This window comes from Grammomys surdaster, unplaced genomic scaffold, assembly GCF_004785775.1.
Source record: "Grammomys surdaster isolate TR1022 unplaced genomic scaffold, NIH_TR_1.0 132, whole genome shotgun sequence".
Taxonomy (NCBI): Eukaryota; Metazoa; Chordata; class Mammalia; order Rodentia; family Muridae; genus Grammomys; species Grammomys surdaster.
Window position 1 is genome coordinate 5098549 of NW_021604590.1, and position 13010 is coordinate 5111558.

General features: G+C 42.0%; 1 protein-coding gene across 2 annotated transcripts in view; it reads left to right on the forward strand.

The window, feature by feature from the left end:
- Arhgap28 (Rho GTPase activating protein 28) overlaps positions 1-13010 on the forward strand; it is a 153768-nt gene that overhangs the window by 110423 nt on the left and 30335 nt on the right. For both annotated transcript variants that reach the window (XM_028762210.1, XM_028762211.1), the window contains exons 4-6: positions 607-696; positions 6408-6497; positions 11622-11706. In XM_028762210.1, coding sequence (XP_028618043.1) covers positions 607-696; positions 6408-6497; positions 11622-11706 — 265 coding nt within the window. The remainder of the gene's footprint in view (positions 1-606; positions 697-6407; positions 6498-11621; positions 11707-13010) is intronic.

The following is a 13010-nucleotide window of genomic DNA, read 5'->3' on the forward strand; positions in this document are numbered from 1 at the left end:
ACAAATCATGGTCAGCTACAGACAGTCTAAAGCAGCCCCATATCCCACACCTGGGGTTAAAATGAAAGCACAGTCTTATACTTCTTCTGTGTTTTTTAAAGAAACCAAAATCCCAGAATTCTCAAAAATATCACTACAACCAAGTGCCTGGTTCCCTCTGTTGTAGGAAGATCTATGAGGCTTCCTGAACACTCCTCCAAATAGAATTTTATTTTCTTTCTGCTGGATATATCCATCACACAGTAACACTGAGTCTTTAGGAAGACAGCATTACAAAGTGAAATCATGATATCCATACACTCAAAGAAGAAAAGAGAACGCAGGCAGGCAGCTGGCAGTGCCTGGCTTTAGACCAATTCTGTTGTGGCCCATGGTATTTGGTAAAATAGTTGATGGATTGGTGAGTACCAGATAAACCCAGGTAGCCATGAACTCTGTGAGTCTTTGTGCAATTAAATGAATCACTCGTATGTATGTATGTATGTATGTATATATGTATGTATGCATGCATGTATGTATGTGAGCTCTGATGTAATGCATAATAAAATACATGGCCATGTTTACAGTGATGAGCTGGGGAAAATGACTTTCATTTCTTTTCCATAGCCTGGTGACTCTTGTGAGCGTGCTACTCAGTTGGACGGTACCAAGGAAGAAAAAGATCTTCCAGGAGTTACCAAGACAAGCAGACCTCTGGTGAGTTACAGAGAAGGGGTGGGAATGAGGACACGGATGAAGCCATTTCTTCAAGACAGTTATGCAGAACTTTAAAACGGTCTAGTGTGGTTGAAGTGGTTGAACAGCCGCATCTGTTAACATACCTGACCAGTCTCTACTTCTCATCAGTTTCTAAGAAAATCATTTAGCAGCGAACCAGCCAAAGTTAATAGGTAAATACACAACTACGCCTTCTATAAAAACAGACGCACAACTCAGTCACTCGGTAGTGCCATTTCCTTTCTTCTTCCTTCTTCCCCTCTCCTCGCCAGCTCCCCCACTTCTGTAGTCACTCCTGCTCGTCACTCACACCCACAACGGAGGAGCCCAATGAGAAGGAGCAATAGCCAAGGCTCCATCTCTGTAGAGCCAAGAACGCTGGCTCCATTTGGGGCTTTCTGGAGCTTTTTACATATGAGTGTCTCCTGGCAGTGCATTCATAGTGTGTGTGGATGGATCACACACTAATACTGTGTGAGAGAGGCCAGACAAAACATTCAACTAATGTAAAAATACAAGAAGTCTTACAAGTTCACTGGTAACCCAGATATTTGCTTTGCAGTCCACTGCTTGCAGAGCGTTAATGGCTGTCCATATTCCATTCTGTGGATCTTTGACTGACTCACAGATGGCGCTACGTTTGGGTACTTATAAAGGATTTACAATCCAACTGCTATCATTGGAATCCTAGCCTACAGATCACTTCTCAGAGAGATAAAAGAAGACGTTTTTCTTATGTTCAGTCAACACAGATGAAGTATTTATTGGAGAGGTTAGTTTACTGAAGAGGCAGAGTAGTCAATCTAGTTTACTGCCAGTGTCTTAGGTGAAAAATCAAATCCTGTGCCTGTCATTGATTCATAACTCACTGCAAAATATGAGCATGCCATCTGTTCCGAGTCACCAGTGGCATCTGTGTGTGTCTCCTGTGGAAGAAAATCTAAGGAACCTTGCTTTACACAAGTAGGAGTTTGTTTTAATCACAGATTAAGAAACTGATGATTAACACCCCCCCCAAAAAAAAAACAAAGAACAAAAAACAAAAACTCCAGCAGTTGCAATGACTTGAATGTGGGAACTGACTTCTTCAGCTGATGGATGGAGTCCTTGTCCCCACCCTGTGTTGAGGAAACCAAGCCGATGTCCCAGGACCACTGGCCACCTAACCATGTTCAATAAATCTTCCATTTTCCTGTAAAACCTGCACAGTAGACTTTCTCTTATTTTCCATAGTCAGACTGCAGCATCCTTCCTAGATAGAGGGATTTTCCTTTAGTTGCTTAGACACCATTCTTTTAAAGATAAGTTATCTGGGTTTCTTGTTTAAACATTTGGTTTTATTTCGTGGGTCTTGTGAACGTTTAGTTTATGCTGGAATCTGAACTTTGACAAAGATCTTGATTTTATCTCATTCATTCTGGTCATGCTCAGTGAGTCTTTCCCATCTGAGGGCTGCTTTCTCTCTTTAATTTCTGGAGATTTTCTTCCATTGTATCTTGGATTAACTTTCCTCCTCAGTTCCTGTGGTTTGTCTTTCCAGAACTCAAATCATTGCATGGTTGTTGTTTTGCTTAAATCATATATTACTACTTGCTAAATTTAACCTCACATCAGTCTCCTGGCCATGTATTTTATATTTTTTAACATTGTCTTTCAAATTAGTACATATTTTCTTGGTCATAATTGTATGACTATTTAGGTTTCCATCTCTTTGTGTAGAGTTCAGAAATCTTAGATACAAGTTAAGTTATATGTACGCCTTCTTGAAACTGACCCACAATTTACATTCACACTTAACACCTTAGGTGTGTCACTTATCTGGTTACTCCCAAAAAAGTCAGTTAATATGAGTGTAGAAAATGGCCATCACGACACAAAGGCTCTCCTGTCCTTGTCACTGGACACTCTCTTTCCTTCACAAACACACTGCGATGACAGACATCTTTACTGGTTTTCATCTCCATTGAAGTAGAGCTTTACACACAAGACTGGGTTTGTATCTGCTTTATTTCCCCTATAATTATAACTTTAAGATCAACTAGTTTGTTACATATACTCTTGTAGCAGATAATATTCCATTTTATAACAATGTCTCCTGTTGCCGTATCTGTTTACCTGATGATGAGTGTTTGGATTGCTTCCAGTTTGGGCAATTATTCTGAGCAATGCTATCATGAACATTCATGTAGCTAAAGGGTGTATACTCAATTTTCTATAGAGTAATAAAGCCCACATAATTCAGATTGCTGCCAAACACTATGCACACACAGCATCAGCACACACAGCATCAGGACACAGCATCAGGACACAGCATCAGTGCAGACAGCATCAGCACACAGCATCAGCACACACAGCATCAGCACACAGCATTGGTACACATAGCATCAGAACACATAACATCAGCACACACAGCATCCGTACACACAGTATCAGTACACAGCATCAGCACACACTGCTCTCAGCAGGGAATAATTTCATAGGTAAATCTGACAGAGTGAAATTCCATCTTCAAAAACACTACAGTCAGAAATAACACCCAGGGTAGTTTTTATGTGTATCTTGCGTGGAGGATGCTCTCAGCTAGCTCTGGTGTGTGTGGATGAGTTCACGTGAGAAACGTAACTACCATGTGAATATTTTTTTTCAGTATCTTCAGTGTCTACTAAGATATGAACACTTAGTGTTTCCCCCAAACTTTCCAAAGGTAAATATTTTGTGTGGACTACATTGAGGAAGTGGCATGCACAGTGACTCAAACAGGGAACTGTCTCCGCCTAGGTGAGCACTCTCTGGTGAGGGAACTGGAGCATTCCCACTGGTGGCAGCTTGCGTGCTCTGGTTGAGATTGCAGTAACTGGAGCACTTCTGGTCAAGTCTGCGGTCCTAGAGTTTGTTCTTGTCTGCTTTCCATACCTTCTGCAGCCCACTCCCCTCAGCACTGTGACCCGAAGCCCTCAGCTAAGCAAAGGGGAACTGCCACACACATCCTCCCCAGAGGGAGGTCTCAGTCCTTACTGTTCCCATAAGGTCTGGAGCAGAGCTGGAATTCATTGACTTTTCAATTGATCCATGTAGGAAATCATTGCATTTCCTCTGTAGCTAAGTGGATTTAGTTTCCTCAGAGGCAGAATTGTTTCTGTGTTAGTGGCACTTAGCTTTAAGGTGTGTAGAATGGGTGGGAGCAGGCAAATCCTCCCCAAATGCAAACTCAGAGAGAGGAAGGGAAGGCACTGTCTCACTTCCTGTAAAGCTAGATTTGCTATTGTTCTCTCTCCAGCTCCTTTCCCTGCAACCCGTGAGACCCCGTGTCTTGTGCTAGTAGCCTGCTCGCCCCCAAAACACTCAGTTTATTTTCTTTAGGGAATATGCTTTACATTTTCCTCGGATTATATTTAAGGGCTATGTATTTAAGGGAAAGGTCTGCCTAGCATCTGTGTTTGCAACCATTCTTAATTATTTCCTGCATCCGGCTCCCCTTACTTGTTCATTACTATTATCTTGTTTCTTTCATATTTTTATAGAAATGCTCCCTTATGCTACTTAATTTTTTTAAAAAAATTTCTGCGTATGGGTGTTTGCCTACAAGGTATGTTTGTATACCATGGGTGTGCCTGGTGGCCTGGGAATCTAGAAGAGGCCATCAGACTCCTTGGGACTGAAGTTACAGGCATTTGTGAGCCACCTTGTGGGTGCCTGGAATTGAACTCGGACCCTCTGAAGGAACAGCTAGTACTCTTAACCACGAATCTATCTTTCCAGCCCTCTCGTGCTACTTTGACAGCTGATATTTCTCTTACTGTTTGCTTTCTGTCTAGAAATTGCTGTCAGCTGTTCTACTGTGGAATTCTTTGCTGAACTAACTCCATGGCTGTGACAGATTGGTCCCCTATAAAATAATCTGCCATTTGTAGTGATTTTGGTGGAAGAAGGGGCAGATAGTTGTTATTCTGCCACCTTGATTGACTTTCTTCAGATGGTTCTTGAGTTCCTTTTGTTTCTTTTTATGGTTCTGTTTTATGTATATCTGTTTGTCTGTTTATCTGTCTATCTATCTATCATCTATCTATCTATCTATCTATCTATCTATCAATCATCCATCCATCATCAATCTATCTATCCATCATCAATTTATCCATCCATCATCAATCATCCATCCATCATCAATCTACCTACCTATATATCATCTGTGTATCTTTTATCCACCTATCTCTATCTATCTATCTATCTATCATCTATCTATCATGTCACCTATCTACCCATTGATTCTATCTATATATATATACCTACCTAAGGTATCTATCTATCTATCTATCTATCTATCTATCTATCTATCTTTCTATCCATCTATTCTATGTCTACTTATCTATTATCTATTCTCTTTCTGTCATCTTTATCACCTATCTACTCATCTATTCTACCTACATCTAATTTTTATCCACCATCTGTCTACCCATCTATTCATTCTATGTCTGTCTGTCTGTCTGTCTGTCTATCTATGTGATTTACTTATTTATTTATGACCAATAAGGTCTCACATAGCCCAGGCTAGCTTCAAACTCTCCTTGTAGCCCAGGCTAGCTTGAACTACTTATCCTCCCGCCTCTCTCCACCAAGGGGTGGGATCACAGGTGTGCATTGCTGCACCGACTGCTTTGCTTATTATTAAAGGAATTTAGAACATCTGGAGAAAATAGGGTCCAGTGAAATGACAAGTGGAATTTTGTTTTCTGTGGTTCTCAAGTATATTCAGTTTTAACTCATTTGTTAATTCAAGAAAATTCACATCTTCATTTTAGTAGTTATTGCATTCAGTAGAAAAAAAAAACCTCAAATCTCTCTAGCTTCATCAATAAAAAATGTGGTATCATTGCAGGTAAATTCTACAAGAAAAAACTAGTAATATAATTTTCTAAGAAAGGTGGTTTCCACTTACATTCAGATTTAGATAGAAGTTAAGTTCTGATAGGGCAGCCACATGGATATGGTCAGATTTGATTATCAGTGTCTGCCACCCTTAGATCTTCGGTCCCCAGTTTTACCCATCCTTCTTACCTGTACAGAGCAATTGGCAGCTCCATGCTGCCTCTGTGGTCTTCTCACAAGCAGATTGAGGGTGTGTGTGTGTGTGTGTGTGTGTGTGTGTGTGTGTGTGTATGTATAATATATTAAGTTAAAACAGGTCTTACTTTGTACCCAGGCTGTTATTCGATTCACAGTCATCCTGTCTCAGTGTCTTGAGTGCTGAGATTAAAACCACCACATCTGATTCTGTTCCTGTTGATCAGGAAACTGATCTGCCTTAGATTCCCCAGAAACACTTTGTATAAGGTCACACTTATGTCTTATTGCCCACATTTGATACATGATTCCTCCTAGTGCCTCATGAACCTAAAAATGAAGGTTTTTTTTTATTTAATACCTAGCTCTCTAGTAATACACTGAGATAGCGTTGAGACAAAGAGAGCATGTGACAGGTAATAGCAGTGTCTGTTGGAGATGTCAACATCTTCCAGACGGACTGGCGTTCAGGGTCTCACGGTGGCATGGCACAAATGGCTATATACACCTGTATATACCTGGACAGTCGTAACTTCACATCTGTTACACACATCTCCTTTGGGCAGTGGAGAGCACAGATGCACTGGAAACTAATTCTGGAGTAAGAATGGTTCTTTTGTTTCTCCGTTTAGCCAGATGATGCGTCTCTCAACAGTACCACCCTATCCAATGGTGCGCAGGATGAAGAAGGCGGGTTTGTGGCCCTTCAGAGTGGATCTGTGGTGAGTCTTTGATGTCTGCACAATTGCATGTTAGGACAGCAATGTCAGAAGGGAAGAAGAAGGCCTATTTCTTCAAGACTGACTAGCAAAACTTAAACTAGGGTTTGCAAATAGCTGCCCACCAGCCGTCTGGCAGCTAGAAGACTACTCAGACTAATAAATGGATAAATCTTCCTTTTGTCAAGCCTGGTAGGGCAGGCTTGTACTCTCAGCTGCATGAGAGGCTGAAGCAGATGTTAACAGTTCAGTGAGACCCTGTGCCAAAGGGGACCGGGGAGGTGCAGAAATTGTTGTGTGAGTATGCAGACATAAGTTTAGTACCCAGCGCAAACATAAAATCCCAGATGTGGTGGATTGAGATTGTCATCTTAGCAACAGGGGGTCAGAGACAGGCAGATATCTGATTCCCACTGGCCTAACAAGGCCAGTTTAGCCTAATCTGTGAGCCTCAGGTCCCAGTGAGAAACCCTGCCTTAAGAAACAATGTGGTTGGCTCCTGAAGAGAAATAAGCCAAGGCTAACCCCATGCTTACATACACACAGCACATGTACACATGTATGAGCGTGCACACACATGAACAGAGAGGCATGCCCTCGCACATGCATGCACACACAAATAATGAACATTAAATAGCAAAAAAGGTTAGAGTATAGCTCAAAGGTAGACCACTTACCTAGCATCCAAGAGGCCCTAGGTTCAATCTGCAGAATCACAAAAAGAATAGCAAACAATCTGTATGTAAAGGGGGTCTACTAATTAACAAGATTAATATGTGAAAATCGAAGGGAGCTCTTCCCAGTAAAGCGTGGAGGGAGTTGTTAAAGGTCAGCTTCTTCACGGAGTTCTCACAGAGCGTCTCCAGCGGCTCCTTACTTCCCACATTAACCTTCAAATCCCTTTGTTTCTTGGGAAAGCGAGAGAGCTCCTGCAGGACACTGGAGGCTCTGGACCTTGCCTGCCTGAATTCATTTCCAGCCTGCTTCTGAGGGCTCACCCACTCAAGTTGTCTCTTTGCATAACCCACCCCTCCCCACCTTGAGTAACAGTTATACGTTTGTTTGTTTTTATTTTGTTGTCAAAAATCCACGTCAACTCCCTCCACTTACACTACTGCAAGTGTCCACTAGGTGTCTCTGAGCCAATTCTCTGCCAGAGAGACAGTAATAATGGCAGAGCCCTATTTGGTGGGATCTTGGTCCTCTGGTACTCCATTGATGGGAAGCTGGTGTCAGCCCAGTGGATGCTCAGAAGAGGTGATACCTATCAGTGTTCATTCCCCAGGGCAACAGTTTCATAGTCATTACCTATCCTGAGGAACAGGGTAAGTGACGTTCATGTAGGACCCACTCCTGGAATTCGCTCACTGTTTGGAACAACAGGGTTGCTACTCATATATGTATAAACGGAGCTCGAACATGCATTGAGTGAGATGCCTTTAGTTTAGAGATCACCTGAAATCTACCCCCTTCTAGTAGGATCCCATTTGGAAACGCTGGTGATCACAGAAGGAGTTACCAGCAGCAGAACTTACACAATTGTGCCAGATCTCCATGACTTGGAAGTTCTGTTCTCAGCCCTTCACTAAGAACCTCTATGTACTATCTCAGCTGGTGATACCTAAGTTCCCAAGCCAATGCTGTGTATCAGCCTCAACTTCTCCTGCTTCACCTCTCTTCACATCCATCTCTGGGGCCCATGGGTGTTCTCCTGTGAATGCTTGTGGATTGTTTGTACCTGTGTCCTTTGTTTCAGTTTCTTCTCTGGTTCAGACACCTTCTTCATTCCTGAAGCAGCCATTAACTTTATATCCCTTACAACCTTCATTTTGACAGCTGCACATCATTGCTTGAAGTTCTGGAGGAGCTCTCTGAAACGTTTTTGTTTACAGAGGAGCTCAAGACACACTATATGATCACTGGTCTGGTATGGACCTCAAACACTCCTCCTACCAGTGTCTTGTACATGGCAACAATGAAGGGTACACCAAGCTGAATGTGAAGTAGGACAGATACCTCACTCAATTCCCATAGGAGATGATGGCAGACATTTCTCGTGCGTTTCGGTTTTCCATGGCGGTCCTGTGAGCACACTTGTGGGTCCTGTCTGAGTGGTGTGGTTTACAGTCTTCATTCTTTGCTTCTGACTTTTCCTCATTGTTGATTCCATTCTTACATGGATCCAAAGGAATCCTGACTGGCCATGCATCATCTACATGACGATCCTTGACGATCCTTAGAAGACTGAGGAGAGAGTCTGATGTAGGCAAAGAACTGGGACTTCTGTGGTGATTACAGAGCTAGAGGCAGGATGAGTTCATCAATCAAGTTGTTTTGTTTTTTTTTCTCCCCCTGAAAATCAGATGTCCGTGTGATCTAAATAAAGCAGTATCAGGGCTAAGCCAGTCTCTTTGACAACAGTCTTCAACTTCTCTCACTTTGGGTTGTTATTTCAGAGGGTATTTATGGTTGTTGATTCAAGCGGTGGTTGCTGGTGTACCTGGTGATGATGCCAACTCAACACTCACTGTACTTGTGCTGGAATGTTCTTGAACTTTCCACCATGAGGAACCACATTCCCAGTCTCATGATTCTTCCTTGTAGGGAAAAAAATGGACCACCATCTGCGAGTCTCTCTAGGGTGGCGGGACTTTTGACACTTGGATGAGAGAAGTGTTGAGGTCTCTGACTTCCCAGATGCTAATCTGTAGCAGCTAGAAATCTTGGGTGCCTTTGTTGTTTTGATAATGCACCAAGACCCCAAGCTTTGTCCTAGGGGAGACCTAAGCACCTTGTCCACTAGAACTGGTTTTGTGGAGTGTGCTAAAGTGACCTCCTGTTAGCTCTTCTGAAGGATTTGTCTTCATTAGTACAGTAGTACCCTTTCACCCAAATCTTTATTGTTTTCTGTATCTGAAATGACCGTAAGTAAACCTCCATATTTCTAGTGGTCTGTCTTGGAAATTTGCTAGAGTGAAGTTCACCTGCAAGTCTTCCTTTTTCTTCTGAGGAATCCTTCCTTCCAGATGAGATCAGAGAGACGTCATGCCTTCCCCTTGAAAGGCTCATTAGTGCTTTTCTTCTAATGTTTCATAATTAAGCAGGATATTTGTTCTGGATTTCTAAGCCTCGTAATTGCTTTATTGTAGACTGTAGGTTGAATTACATCAAATGATCATCCAGTAGTTATCGAGATGAATGTCTTGAACTACAGACTCTCCAACTGCAGATGGAAGATATTTTAATTGTATCTGTACTGAACGTGCACAGAAGTTTTTCCTTGTCATTCTTTTCTCAGCACTGTGACAGCTAGGTAGCACAGGGTAGCAGCTAGTCACATAGCACTTACACCGTGAGGTATGGTACACAATACAGGATGCTTTAAAGAGCTCACTCGATGTGCATCAGTCAGATACAAATGTTACGCTGTTGATAATCTGCAAGAGTTCCAGGAGCCAATCCCTGACCAAGGATCACTGGTGGACAGGTGGAATTACATTATTCTCACTCTGATCTCCACGTTGTAGCAGGAGACTATTGTTTTGTTTTGTTTTGCTGCACAATCTTCTTTCAGTATAAGTCCCCCAATGACCTAAAATGTCCTACTAGGCTCCACTTGTCACAGTGTCTACCACCTGCCAATAGTGTTAAGTAAAAGACCAAGATGTAGGCATTTGGAAAATTCATATTAAAACTATAGCTGTGGTGGTCTATATGCTATAGTGACAGGTTTTTAGAGCTACCAAAAATGTGACTGATACTGAACTTCATGACCCTAGACCCATCTTTACATCTAAAAATTGCAGTGTATAGGCATCTGCATTTCAGGACTTGGGCATCTATTTTCATGTGGTTTGTATCATTAAGAGATTTAAATCTCATTTGAAATCAAGCAGGAATCAGAAGAAAATAGGAGGCTGAGAATTTAAAAGTCCCTTTTGCAACCTACAGGATGTGATGCAGGCTCTTTCATCAAGCAGGTGTTCAATGATTGCTAAACAGATATAAGAATAAAAGACACTGTATCATGCTCTGTGGGAGGAAAGGACAGATTTTATGTGTGAATTGCTTATAAAAGCTTCCTAGGACGGCAGTTTCTTGAAGTCACACATGTTGGCAGATAATAACTCCATATTAGAATTTATAGTTTTGCATGTAAGTTTTTTGTTGAATCCCCCCCCAGACCACCACTGGTACCCTTCAAGACATAGGAAGAAACTTACTTTATAGGACTCAGCTTCTGATGGGACAGGCAGGGTACAGAGCTATGTCACAGGGTTTCTGTGAGGAAGAAGCCAGACTAAGAATGGGGATTTGATTATAAAAGGTCACTTCTTAATTTGGAACCTTGTAGGTATTATTGTTTTTGTGTTTGTTTTGAAACAGGATCTTACTATATAAACAAGGCTAGCCTGGAACTTACTATGTAGATCAGTCTGGCCTGGAACCCTCTATGTTAACATAGATAGCCTAGAACCCTCTACGTAGATCAGGCTGGTAGAACTCACTTTGTAGACCAGCCTGGGCTAGAACTCAGTATTTAGACCAGACTGGCCTAGAACCTGCTGTGTTGACCAGGCTCATGGTGCCTTTGCCTCTTGTGTATTGGGATTACAGGCAGATATCCACCACACCTGGCATGATAGTTAACTATTCTGTTAGTTGTTCTTACACAGTATTTCACAGTGAGAGAATTGATATGCTAATATTAGCACAATGACTGTAGTTGAAACAATGTATCCAGATTAGCAGATGTAATTATCAAATACATATCAACAAGCATTCTAATTGCTACATCTTTGCAGAAGCAGCTAAATATATGAGTAAGAAGGTAGTTAGTTATGAGTACTTCAGCAGAGATCCTTTGAGAAACTTGGGCAAGCCACGCCCATCTAAACCAGCTGTGGAGACACCTGTGATCATTGAAAACCACTGGTGAGACCAAGAACTGTATTTGTGGGGAAAAAAAACCTCATATATTACAGAACATAAATCCGATTGAGATGAAAGGTCAGGCTGGAGAAATGGCTCAGCTGTTGAAAGCTAGGTTTACAGTCAAGAATATAAGAGATTAAGGGTCACTGTATTTGTAATAAATGTTTTTTGCTCCTCTTGCTTGCTTGGCAGTCAATACTTGAGGCTATCCCAGATATTTCTGTTCACACCAATGGATCTGCAGATGCTGAGCAGCCAGTTCAGAGCGGGTTGAGTGGTAAGTGGCATGTCCCCTGGTGAGACTATGATGTACCTTCTTGCTTTGAATCTGACATTCAGTGCAGTTAGTTTTGGTTTTAGTATTTAATTTAATACACCCACTTTTAACACTGTGTCAACACCATAAATGTATACATTGTACTTATCTGTGGGGGATACTTGTGTGGGATACACAAGTATGGGTAATGTTTGGATGGATACATTGTATACATACACTGGACAGTGTTTGCATCAGGCTGAACCCATCTAACTCCTAAGCACATAATCATTTACCACATCCTTCGTGATGAAGCTTTTAAGTTCCTTTCTTGCACGTTTTTGAATCACGTAGCACGTAATTGTTATAGTTGGTCACCATGCTTGGCCATGGTACCTCAGACCATTTTAGTCATATCTAACTGTGCTCTGCTGCTCATCCTCACATCTCTCTCCATCTTGGCCTCTATCCTGCATGATGTGTTATGATTCTGTTGCTTCCAGCACTCCTTCCCTCACTCACCTTCAGACAGCCTATTTTGTCACCATAGAAACAGTGTTAACTCAGCTAAATAGGAAGCGAAGCCTTTCTTCACTTCCAACAATTAAGGTAAGGGATTATCACTGGGGCAATGGCTTTGACTTAGGCCTCCCTGTAAGTACCATGATGTATCCAGATATTACAAGGAGGCTACAAAGCTGCCTCACCCAAGAATTCCAGTGACTGAGGAAGTAAGTGTGTGTTGGACTTGAGCAGCTTCTGACATATAGGCTATCAGGGCTGACTCTTCTTTGAACTTCTGACACTCAGACGCTCAGAATGGAATCCTCCTAGTCCAAGGCTGGGCCCCGAGTCCACACCAGTGCCTTTGAGAGTCTTGTCTTTTGAGAAGTGCACATTCTCTCCTTGGAGAAGCATAGCTTACACTTTTACCATCCACATCCAAATGCAAAGAGAGTTGATGAAAGCATTTCAGAATTGATCGTGGTGATGGCTGCCCAGCTGTGGACCTGCCACAATCCATTAACTTCATCCATCAAATGAAGAATTGCCTGATGTGCGAATTGTTTTTCAATAATGTTAATCCCAAAAATAAAATAACCAAGAGGAGAAACTTACCAGAAATGCTTCCCATCGGTCTGTTTACTACCTGGGGTCTAGTTGTAATCATACCATCAGAGACAGACACTCACATGGGTGGCCCAGTAGCTTGGAGACTCTGCCTGCCTGGTTGCTGCTCTCCAAAGACTCTATCCTTCCTTCCTTCCTTCCTTCCTTCCTTCCTTCCTTCCTTCCTTCCTTCCTTCCTTCCTTCCTTCCTTCCT